Raw genomic sequence first — 12,585 nt, 5'->3', positions numbered from 1 at the left:
GTAAGGAAGGAAGGAGGGGGAAGGAACAAAGTGCGTCTCCCCCTCTAATCGTGTTCCGATCAGGAGTCGGCCGTGTTCCCAGGCGCCGATTCCGGCCGGCAATCCAGAGACTCTTCCAGGAACCGCCTGGCATCCTGGCCGCGGACTTCGGCTGGTCTGGCGCTCGCGTCTCCCTCCTCCTACCTCTCTCCTCTCTCTGGGATCCGTGCCTCACTCAGGGGCGTGTCCTGCCCTACCTCCCTTTCACAGTGGTCCACTCATCCTGTTACAGCGACTGCGGTGGCGGCGGCGGCGGTGGCGGCAGCCAGAGCAAGAGCAGCGGTAGCTCGGGGTTTTCAGAACGAGCGGCAGCAGCTCTGTGGGGACACCTGTGCGGCGCAGAAGTGGAAGGACCGGGGGTGGGGTTCGTGCCAGCCGCTGAGCCCGAACGGAGGGGCGCTTCCCAGCCCCTTAGGATTCCACTGCTCCGCAGAATCTCTTGGCCCGGAGCTGGGAATACTGGTGGGGTGTCATGTGCAGGGCCGGCTAGACGGCTGGGGCAGGGAAACATTTGGTCCAAGTGTAGAGAGGCAGAGAAAGCTGTGTCTGGGACCATGACAGCCTCCCGCCTGGACTTCGGGGAGGTGGAAACTTTCCTGGACAGGCACCCAGAGTTGTTTGAAGATTACTTGATGCGGAAGGGGAAGCAGGAGATGGTGGAGAAGTGGCTGCAGAGACACAGTCAGAGTCAGAGGGCTCTAGGCTCAAGGCCCACACTGGCTGGCACAAGCGGCGTGGCTCACGGCGGTGGCAGGGGTAGCAGCAGTGTTGGTGATGGCACCGGGCCAAATGGCTCTGCTAGCAGCCAGCACACTCCGGGTGGTGGGGACTCAAGTGGGGTTCCCCTGAATCCCAGCTGGGCCAGTGGCAGCCGCAGCGATGGGAGCCTGCAGCGGAGAGCTTCTCAGAAAGAGCTAAGGAAGAGTTTTGCCCGCTCCAAGGCCATCCACGTGAACAGGACCTATGATGAACAAGTGACCTCCCGGGCCCAGGAGCCCCTGAGCAGTGTGCGGCGGAGGGCACTTCTCCGGAAGGCCAGCTCCCTGCCCCCCACCACTGCCCACATTCTCAGTGCCCTGCTGGAATCGCGGGTCAATGTGCCTCAGTACCCCCCTACCGCCATGGACTACAAGTGCCACCTCAAAAAGCATAATGAGCGTCAGTTCTTCCTGGAACTGGTCAAGGATATCTCCAATGACCTTGACCTTACCAGTCTGAGCTACAAGATCCTCATCTTTGTCTGCCTCATGGTGGACGCTGACCGCTGCTCTCTCTTCCTGGTGGAAGGGGCAGCTGCTGGCAAGAAGAGCTTGGTCTCCAAATTCTTTGACGTGCATGCAGGAACCCCACTGCTGCCCTGCAGCTGCACAGAAAACTCAAATGAGGTGCAGGTCCCCTGGGGCAAAGGCATCATTGGCTATGTCGGGGAGCATGGAGAGACGGTCAACATTCCTGATGCCTACCAGGTAGGACTTTGCATTGTCCCCTTCCAGAGCCACATTGGTCTGGGAACCAAGCCTTCTGTTACCCTTTGGCATCCAGGAACACATTAATGTAGACTCTTTACAATATGAATTTTGCTATTTAAATTCCTTCTGAGTTTAGACTAGTTAGAATGTTAATACACTATCTTTGATCTAATGGTCTTTTCCTAACACACAGTGGCTTGTGGAAAATTCATATATCACAGGGGCTACGTTTTGTACCCAATAATACCTCGTGTTTCTCTGTCAAGATACCTTGTCTTTAAGAATATCACAGTATGGTTTTAGAATGCATTTGTTAGGTGCTAGAAAAAGATGTCTACTCCAGAATTCCTGTGTTAGTCTGAAGAAAATGGGCATGTTGGTGTCTCTGATGTCATTTTGGAACCGTAATACATTTCATTCTCATTCAAGATTGGGGAGAGATCATGAGTTCCAAGGTAAGGAAGACGAGGAAAAGAGGAGGAAGGTCAGGGGAAGAATGGGCCTCTGAGCCTTTTTAGCATCTCTTTTAACTGTTTCTGTTGTTGAGCTGAGAGAGGCTGGACAAATTGAGGGGTTATTTAGGCTTGAATCCAGCATTATCTGCAGTCAGCTTTTGGCAGGACTGAGCAAGTAGGTTTTTAGTTTGTGAAACAAACAAAAAATGGATAATTTTCTAGCAAAGGCAATGAGCAGGGTGAACATGCTAGTTTCAGGGGAAAAGGAAACCCAACATGCTGTCGTCTGCCTTTTATTTTCACAGTGATTTGAACTTGCTATTAGATCCAGGATCTGAAAGCCAGTCTGTTCTAATTTCTTCAGTATCTATTCACTGAGCATAATGAAACTGGATGCCACTTGCTATGGGACTTCTTTGGTGTTCATAATAGTGGAAAGTTCTTATCCTTGATCATGAAAGTTTTGTAGTCATTTGATGAGCTTTTCTTCCAGTTGTCTAATAAAGCTGCATGTTTCTCTAGAGTTTGTTGCTGTTGCTCAGAATAACAAAAGTTGTGGGAAGGACACTAAAGGTAAAATTTTCTCTATTTCATCTGAAAGTTGGCAATATTATGTAGAAAATTGACGAGCTTGTACTGAAACCAAGTTTCATGTTTTTGTGAGATGTCTATCAATATAACACTTTAATGTTAAGGAATGCCTATCAAAATACCATTTTTTACTACTTTTTTATTGATTAGATGCATTATTCATTATATCCTTCTTAAAGACTTTGATAGGTTTAGGACAAGCAAGCAGTGAGTGATCTTTAATAAGTGTCTATTTCTGTATAAACCTAGAAAGCCATGGGAAGAAATAAAAGCATCTAATAATTGATATGTTGAAGATTCTGTAAAAAGTTGAACAATCACAAATTCTTCTCTTTCTCATTATTTCCACATCCTTATTGTGTGCTTGGGCTGAAAAAAATCCCTTCCTAGTAGAATGGCTTGTTATAGCCCAGAATTGCAGTCTTTTCTCTTTATTGCCCTTACTTTTCTTATTCTTCCCCAACTGATTTTCTCCATTTCTATAGCTTTTGTTTCTTATTCCCCTCTGTCAGCTCCTAACTTTTATTTAATACTGTTCATATGCTGCCTTGTCTTCAAGAGCATAATTCTCAGCTTCCTCAGCAGTTAACTTGTCTTCCTGCTTCCTAGAATTGCGGCTAGAGGTGTTACCACAGGCATAGAAAATCAGGTTTTCAGCTGCTGATGTTTCTTCAGGGCCCTACTCTACTCTGAAGACAGAGGGTAAAGGAAAGTTGCCTTTTAATATTTGGGAGCTGACTTTGTGGATGGAGAGTTCTTCTTTTATCCCCCCAGGGTAGTAATGATGGCTGTAAAGGCTAGGTTGTTGGGAGGACTGGCAAAAGGCAGGGAGGGGAAGTGTGTTATAGAGTTGAAGATCTTGGTTCACTCTTTGTCTTCATTTTGATCTGCTTAGAAAGTTTCTCTTTCTCCATTATCTTCTACTATATATGTCTGTATTTTTAACCTGGTATGTTTTTCTTCATTTTTACTTCACTACTTTTCTTCAATAAAATTACTTTTTTTTCTTTATTATGGTACACCAGTCACCATTACTGTGACCTTGGGAGAATTTCTTGATCTCTGAGTCTCAATTTACTCATATGCAAAATTGGAATAATAACACCTCTGTGGTAAAGATTATTGTTTTGAAAATAAAATGAGATATTGCATTAAAGCCGCCAAAACAGTACCTAGCACACTTCAATTATTCAGGAAATGGTAACAGTTTATGATGACCATGATGATATCTAGTTTGCTAGTATTCTTTTTCTTTCTCCTTATCTCATTTTCCACTTTTTTTCTCATTATCTGGGGCTGAGATATGAACTCAGCACATCCTGACCAGCCTTATTTTTCCCTAAGCAATACTCCACCCTTAAATTAAATATTTTAGAACCAACTTTACATTCAAGGAATATAGAAATAGCTGCTCTTCCACCTTCTGCTTAAGATTCCTCTAAATGTGATTGATAATACTTGACCATATCCTATCCTATCAAAAGTTCTACATTTTGTTCCTTTTAGAACTCATGCAATATAAAACTTTTTATAGAGTTGTATTAATGTTGCATCCTTCCCAAGTTCTAGTGTTTTCCCTTCTCCTCTCCATTTCCTGCTGTTATAGATTTCTCTTAATGAAAACTGATGACCTTCCAAGTGCATGTTCTTTTATCATAATATTGTTGTAATTCTGATAGTATACATAAGCATCTTGAAGTTTCCATGTAAAAATATAACCATCCTCCCTGATTCTTTAACTGCTATATTTTTAAGGTGTTTCTTGCTCAGGATCAACTAGTGTGCTTTTTTTTTCTTCAGGAGATGAACTTTGAAGCACTTATCACATGGAGTTTAAAATTTTAATTATTTGATAAATAAGATTGATGATCCTCTTAGAAGTTCAGAATGTGGGTGAGAGAAAGGCATTGAAAACACTTACAAAATTATAATAAACATGGCATCCCGAAGTCAAGAGTAGACTAATGAACTACTAAAGTCGAATAAAAGTTTTGACAGCAAAAAAAACTCCTCAGTTTATTTCATTATTTTTCATCACTTTCCTCAATTAGTCCTAAAAATCAGACTTGAAATTAGGGGACGAATAAAGAATTACAAGTGAAAAAAAATTTATTCTATGTATCCAGTATCATAGTGACTGCAATCTACCTTTTTTCCCTGTTATAAGTTATTAAACAACCCACTTTAATATAGTAATGAAAAAATAGCCCTCAAGAGGTTGAAAATAAGAGCACTCAAGTAACAGGTGTTCTCTTTGAGGTTATTCTAAGCATTCAGAATACAGAACTTTAAACATTAATAAAAAGTGTGAGATGATATTTTTGTTAGGGTTGATAATGATGATACAGGTGTTTGATGGGCTTTTGGTTTGAAAAGCAGCCAGGATGTTTTGTTAGGTGAGCTGAGAGGAGGAAAGGGGATGACGCAGAAGGGTTACAGGTGTGCCAGGCTTTCAGAAAACCTGATCTATTTGCACAACAGATTCATTTATTCATTGTTTCCAACAAACATACACTATACACTGAGTGCCCATTATACCTAAGCCCCGGGTAAGGGCCCTATGGGTGTACAAAAGTAAGAGGACATGCTTCTTGCCTTCTAGGTACTTCCAAGTTCTTCCAAGTACAAGGTTTTATACTGTTCACAAACAACTAATGTCAAGCTGTACTATTGATAAATTGATAAATAAATGACACAAACTAAATGGCATTAGTCACAGAGGAAAATGGAGTCACATTGTGACTTGGATCATTATAGAAGACTTCCTGGAGGAGGTGTCAGTCAAGCTGGGAAGAGGGTTAGGTTTCACTGTTGGAGATAGCTGTGGAGTAGGGGAAGGCATCCAGGTACAGCAAAATGGCTTCAGCAGAAACACAATAATGAGCAACCCAAAATATGTATAGGGGAGAGTGAGTGGTTTAATTTGGCCAAAGTATTGCATATGCTATAGAATGGGAATGCAAAAATAGGATGGGGGCAAAAGAAGAAAGAACCTTGAGTGCCTGACTAAAGAATTCGAGCTTCACTAACAGTAAGCCACAGGGAGCCCTTGAGAACCTTTTACCATGGTCAGAGTGGGGTTTTGGGTAACCTGGTGGCAGTGGCTAAATGGATTGAACAAGGGGAGGCTCAAAGCTGTGAAAATAATTAGGAATCTATTATGATGGACTGGTGGAGCCAGATGAACTAGTGAACTAAAGCACGAACAGTAGGAATAGACAGCAGAGGACAGATGGGGTTGTCCTGCAGGTGTGAATTTGGGCAAGGAGGGAGGGAAGTCAGTGATGACTCAGAGATTCTACACCTGAGAAATATGGAGAAGGGTAAAGCCATCATTAAAAATAGGAAGCAAAGCTGGATGAATAGAGATTCTAAGTAGAGCCAGCTACATAATTTGTGGAGCTCAGTGAAAAATGATTAAGCAGGAGCCTGGCTGGAGGTGGAGAAGTCAATTTTCCCTTCCCAAGGGTCTGCTGCTCCAACCCACAGCAGATGTGTGACCCCCAAGTGATTTCAACCTCCATGCTGAGAAATTCTCAGTACCTGGATTGGGTGTGAGTGAGAGGCCCTTGCTGAGTTGCCTGCTGAATGTGCCATAGTGCTGCCAGCTCTGGGTGGGGATGACCACAGCCTTGCTCCTCTTCATGATGGTATATGGGGCATGTGCCTGACCCTCCCCCCACTCCCACCCAGGCCCCAGCCAGGAGCAGAGGGCAATGGCAGATCAGTTGGGCCTCACTCTCAACAGTTTTGACCTGCTTGTGGCTCCTGGTCTCAGGGAAGGGCTGACAAGGGGGTAGGCTGGGCGGGCCCCAGGGTACCAGGCAGCAGGAATCCGTGGCCAAGAACCAGTCCTGGGCAGGCAGTGGGAGGGGAGACTGAGTGTGAGCCAAGGCTCCAGGCTCTGGGCTCATACACTGTTGTTCTGTTGGACTTCGTTTACAAAGCACAAGTTCAAGAATAAAATTATTGAGAATTTCACACAGCACAGCATTAAACCTCAAGCAGGGAGCCCCTGTGCAACTGCACTGGTTACATGCCGAAGAAGCCGGCCCTGATTCTGAGTCATAGTGAGTCTTAGGTGGAAAAGTTCAATTTTATTCCAGCCTAGTGTCTACTGCTTTCGCATGGCCTCAGCTCCATTCTAATTAAATTCCGTGCCATTTTCAATGGCTGGATAATGCTTTTCTATTCTGTGTTTTTCATCCTTTCTGCCAGGACTCCTCTTTCTCCATCTTTGTTCATTCAGATCTTGCTCTGCCTTCTCATGATATAAGAAAGGAGAGCTGATTGCTTCTCCTTGAAGAGAAGAGATGAAAAACCAAACAAAAAATTATACTGGAAGTTATATTTAAGAATGCATTGCACTGGGACTTCCCTGGTGGTGCAGTGGTTAAGAGTCCACCTGCCAATGCAGGGGACACGGGTTTGATCCCTGGTCTGGGAGGATCCCACATGCCGCAGAGCAACTAGACCCGTGAGCCACAACTGCTGGGCCTGTGCTCCGGAGGCCATGAGCCACAACTACTGAGCCCGTGTGCCTGGAGCCCATGCTCCATAATGAGAAGTCCGCACACGAAGACCCAATGCAGCCAAAATAAATAAATTTATATTAAAAAAAGAATGCATTGTACTATACTGCTATTATATATAAAATATTAATATAATGATATTTAATAACTTATTTTCACTGAACTTCATTTTTTACTTTATTTTAGAATGATTTCCATTGAAATAAATATATTTAAAAGTGTTTGGTCTCAGAAGGGATTAATTTCATGTATGTAGAAGATTCAGTGGTGAATATGCTTATTCCCTGATAAGCCAGCGATGACCGACATGGGTCTATAGTCCTGTGATTGAATTGCTGAGATTTGCTTAAAAGGCAGATGTTGCTTCCACTCCAAGACAAGAATTACAAAGGAGTTTCATGAAATCTCATTTCAGCTTTGCACATAGTGTTTTAAAAATTCCCTCAAGCCCACAACCATGTTCACTAGCCCAGAACCTGAATCGATTTTGTGTTTGAAGCAGGAAACATTTGCTGTTTCAGCCCCTCTTCTTGACAGACACATGATCATAAGAAACACAGTGACAAATTGCATTTGCTGCTTTGAACATGAGGATAGATTATAGAAAAGTACAGTTCCTACAGAATCATGGGGAGGTAATTTAAGGTTAACTTAATTTTTTCCCAGCCCATAATCTAAATGTTTACTAATCTGACCAATTTATTTTGGTTCCTGAGGTTTGGGTCACCCATTTATTTACAAGGCTGGCTTAATTTGGAAGTTAGTGTTTCATGTTTTGTATAGTGTTGAAGAGTCATATGAAGCTTCCCTCTGAAATAGCTTTGAGTTGTTTTATGGAAAGTCAACAAGATCCTTGAGGTCCACTACTTGCTACTTTAGTCACTTATTTTAAGGGTAGTTTGCATTTAACCACATTCTTTTGGAAAGTGGAATTTGAATCACAGAAACAGTTTAGTCATAAAAGAGTGGGTTGGATTTCTAATATTTTAGGAGAAACTTTGGTTTCTGATCATTCACAGGCATTCAGGCTAAATTTATTTATTTTTAGGATTAAAATAGTAAAGATGTTTTCCTGGCATAAAAAAATATGTATTTTCTATAATTCCAAGAGTTTCTTATTAATTGGTTGTTTCAGCGGCTGAACAGTGGTTTCACATATTAATGATAAATTCTGCTTCCTTTCCTAAAACATAGCTTTAGGCTGTTGCAAATTTAGTTCAAAAGATCTTTTTCACCTGAGTGAAAAAAATGAGGAACCTTTGAGATACCTCTTTAGGGTATCAAGTTTTAAAAAATGTAAACATGATAGAAGGGAAATGGAAGCTCCACTGTTGATTAACAATAACTCTATTTATGGAGCACTAACTATGAGCCTGGCATTAGCTCTTCAGCAAGCATTGCCTCTTTTAATCCTCTCAACAGTCCCCATAGGTAGCTTATTGCCACCCCCATTTTAAGGAAGGAGAAACTAAGACTTGACAGGTTAAGTAATTTGCTCAAAGTCACTCAGCTGGTAAGTGAGGGAGCTGCGGTTCAAGCTGAGGTCTTCGGATTGCAGAACCTTCATGCCCGGCCACTCTTGTTGTGACCTCTGCTGACCATTAACTGTTGGGTGTACATTCAGGTCTGTGCCTTTGCTTTCTCCTTTTCTCTGCCAGTTTAAATCCTCTCATCCCTTAAAGCCCATCTTCATGAAACTCTTGGTGATCCTTGCCACATCCCACCTAAACTGGATATAATCTCTCCTTCTTTTGAACTTCTGTAATGCTTTAAATATGCTCCTTTCTATTTTCTTAATATTATAAGTATTTGGGTATATAAATGACTACTTGACTGTGAACTCAAGGTCATGACTTCCCATTTTTCACTGCAGTATAGGGCTTAATGCAAGGTTTTCTATTCAATTGAGTAATTACCACTGATACCTCCGTATGTGGTCAGTTCAACCACCTCTAAGCAGAAATTTCAGCCTATTCAGCCAATATAGCTAATATTATTCAGCTAATATAGACAGTTAAACAAGGAAATTCATTTCATGAACACATCTTTTAATTATTTGGACCTTATTTTATAAATTTTTAAAAATAGAACTTATAAAGCCCAGATAACTGGTGAATTATCTGAACTGCTTTTCTGCATTAATTGATCTTTTAAAAATTTATTTTATTTATTTATTTTTGGCTGCGTTGGGTCTTTGTTGCTGCACACTGGCTTTCTCTAGTTGTGGCGAGTGGGGACTACTCTTTGTTGCGGTGCGCAGGCTTCTCATTGTGGTGGCTTCTCTTGTTGCGGAGCATGGGCTCTAGACGCACAGGCTTCAGTAGTTGTGGCTCGCGGGCTCTAGAGCACAGGCTCAGTAGTTGTGGTGCATGGGCTTAGTTGCTCCGCAGCATGTGGGATCTTCCTGGACCAGGGCTCAAACCTGCGTCCCCTGCATTGGCAGGTGGATTCTCAACCACTGTGCCACCAGGGAAGCCCTGCATTAATTGATCTTTATGTTAATTGCTGGACTCTCATCTCCTCAGCCCTTCCATTGTTTTTCTGTTTGTTTTTTTCTTTTACTCCATTTCATGTGGAGACCATATTATAGAGAATGTAGGCTGTCGCTGACCAAATGGTAACAACTAGCAACAGCCCACTGCCAGCTTCTTCTAGGCAAAAGTATTGGATGAAGCATGACTGTTCCGGCTAACTGAAATTTCTAGTTTTCTCATGACTACTTCATTCATACAGTATAACTTTGAAGGTAAGACACCCCTTCCAGCATTAGGCCTTGAAGATGTTAGGATTTTTTCTTTGAAAATATTTTCAGATATGGGAGATTATATTGACCAACCTTATACTTATTTATAATGGGCTTATGAAGCCCTATTATTATATTGACCAACCATTCAGGAACATTGAATTTTCAGGTTTCTTGATTATATATCTTATGTTTCATATACTCTCAAAAGGTCTCATAAAAATTTTAACTTCTGAGATGGTTGCCTTTATATCCTACTCTTTCCAAGATGTAGTTATTAGATATGCATTGAGCATGTCCAAGTGAGAGCTATCTCTTTTCCCTCTGATCCTTATAGTAATCGCCAACAAATTTGGCTGTTTGCTATACCTCCTCCTCAGCCCACCTCCCAGAAGAAATAATAAGGTATTTAAGGGTAAACAGTATAGCTAGTCTTGCTATGTAGAAATTAACTGCCACTCCTAGATCTGAAGAGGAGAGTGCAACTACCAGAGCCTCTCTCTCAGAGGCTCTGAGAGAGTTACAGCTGTGGGAGAGCCAGAGCTGTGGCCCTGGGAGAGAGGAGCTCAGACACTGGCAAACCATGACCTGGACGAGAGAGAGCCGGGGAAACATTACCCTCCTCACACCCTCTATCTCCTGCCAGTGCCACTCATTGGTTGAACCCAGCCTTGCTTGAGGCCAAGAGGGCAACGGGAGCCCTGGTGCAGTAGGTCATAGGAGTCAGCCTTCTGGCACAAAACAGGGCAGTGAAAGGTGGCAAGTGCACCTGGAGAGACAAATGGGGACTCTCCAGAGTCACCAGGGATATTAGTTTACTCACCAGGGATGTAAGTATAGGAAGCCCAAGTCGGGTAGCAATAGCCTTCACTGAACACTAAATTTCATCTGTCTGTAGAGCATAGTGATTGAAATCTATCGAAAACAAGTTCAGAAATGCTGTAGTGGTATTTGACTGTCTTATTCTCTCCAAGTAGTTCTGTTTATTCCTGGCATCCTATTTCCCAGAAGAAACCCTATAGGAGGTAACCTGGGCCAAAGACACATACAGGGAAGAAATGACATTGGTCTAGTTTATGGAACCTCTTCCCTGCAATGCCTGATTAAGCCCATTTGTTTGGGAATTAAAATCTTAGATCACTAATCGCTTTGTTAAACTGTAAACAACATCAGAGTGTAAGAGAACATGTTCTAGACTTGTAAACAGGAACCTTGGACTCTATTCTCAATTCTGCCTTAGTTTTTTCAGCTATAACATAAGGATGATATGTTCAGACACGTCTAGCCCATATGGTATTTTGTAAGGATCTAATCATTTGATTCTAATGAGATAATTGGAAAGCATATTTAAAAGGGTAAAGTAAGAAATGTAAGGTGGCTCTCTCACTTTGTCCCAGCTTACCCGTCCCCCTCCCCATGTCCTCAAGTCCATTCTCTACGTCTGCATCTTTATTCCTGTCCTGCCCCTAGGTTTATCAGAACCTTTTTTTTTTTTAGATTCCATATATATGTGTTAGCATACAGTATTTGTTTTTCTCTTTCTGACTTCACTTGGTATGCCAGACTCTGTGTCCATCCACCTCACTACAAATAACTCAATTTCGTTTCTTTTTATGGCTGAGTAATATTCCATTGTATATATGTGCCACATCTTCTTTATCCATTCATCTGTCGATGGACACTTAGGTTGCTTCCATGTCCTGGCTACTATAATAGTGCTGCAGTGAACACTGTGATACATGACTCTTTTTGAATTATGCTTTTCTCAGGGTATATGCCCAGTAGTGGGATTGCTGGGTCATATCATAGTTCTATTTTTAGAACTAATACTGTTCTCCAAAGTGGCTGTATCAATTTACGTTCCCACCAACAGTGCAAGAGGGTTCCTTTTCTCCACACCCTATCCAGCATTTATATTTTGTAGATTTTTTTTCTTTTCTTTTTTTCTTTTGTGTGGTACGCAGGCCTCTCACTGCTGCGGCCCCTCCTGCTGTGGAGCACAGGCTCCAGACGCGCAGGCTCAGCAGCCATGGCTCACAGGCCCAGCCGCTCCACAGCATGTGGGATCTTCCTGGACTGGGGCACGAACCCGTGTCCCCTGCATCGGCAGGTGGACTCTCAACCACTGCGCCATCAGGGAAGCCCTATTTTTGTAGATTTTTTGATGGCCATTCTGACTGCTGTGAGGTGATACCTCATTGTAGTTTTGATATGCATTTCTCTAATGATTAGGGATGTTGAGCACCCTTTCATGTGTTTGTTGGAAATCTGTATATCATCTTTGGAGAAATGTATACTTAGGTCTTCGGCCCATTTTTAGATTGGGTTGTTTGTTTTTTTTTGATATTGAGCTGCATGAGCTGCTTGTAAATTTTGGAGATTAATCCTTTGTCAGTTGCTTCATTTGCAAATATTTTCTCCCATTCTGAGGGTTGTCTTTTTGTCTTGTTTATGGTTTGCTTTGCTGTGCAAAAGCTTTGAAGTTTCATTAGGTCCCATTTGTTTATTTTTGTTTTTATTTCCATTTCTCTAGGAGGTGGGTCAAAAAGGATGTTGCTGTGATTTAAGTCATCGAGTGTTCTGCCTATGTTTTCCTCTAAGAGTTTTATAGTGTCTGACCTTACATTTAGGTCTTTAATCCATTTTGAGTTTATTCTTGTATATGATGTTAGGGAGTGTTCTAATTTCATTCTTTTACATGTAACTCCAGTTTTCTCAACACCACTTATTGAAGAGGCTGTCTTTTCTCCATTGTA

The 12,585-nt window shown here is 42.2% G+C and overlaps 1 protein-coding gene across 1 annotated transcript in view; it reads left to right on the top strand.

Moving 5' to 3' along the window:
- Nucleotides 1–590: 590 nt before the first annotated feature.
- Nucleotides 591–12,585, top strand: part of PDE11A (phosphodiesterase 11A) — a gene marked incomplete at its 3' end in the record, with an annotated part of 451,285 nt that continues 439,290 nt past the window's right edge. Inside the window, exon 1 of the mRNA XM_079710707.1 lies at nt 591–1,505. Coding sequence (XP_079566833.1) covers nt 594–1,505 — 912 coding nt within the window. The 5' untranslated portion in view covers nt 591–593. The remainder of the gene's footprint in view (nt 1,506–12,585) is intronic.

Source organism: Hyperoodon ampullatus, assembly GCF_949752795.1.
Source record: "Hyperoodon ampullatus genome assembly, chromosome: 8".
Classification (NCBI taxonomy): Eukaryota; Metazoa; Chordata; class Mammalia; order Artiodactyla; family Ziphiidae; genus Hyperoodon; species Hyperoodon ampullatus.
Note: the sequence above shows the minus strand (reverse complement) of the source record. Positions and strands in the feature narration are given on the sequence as shown.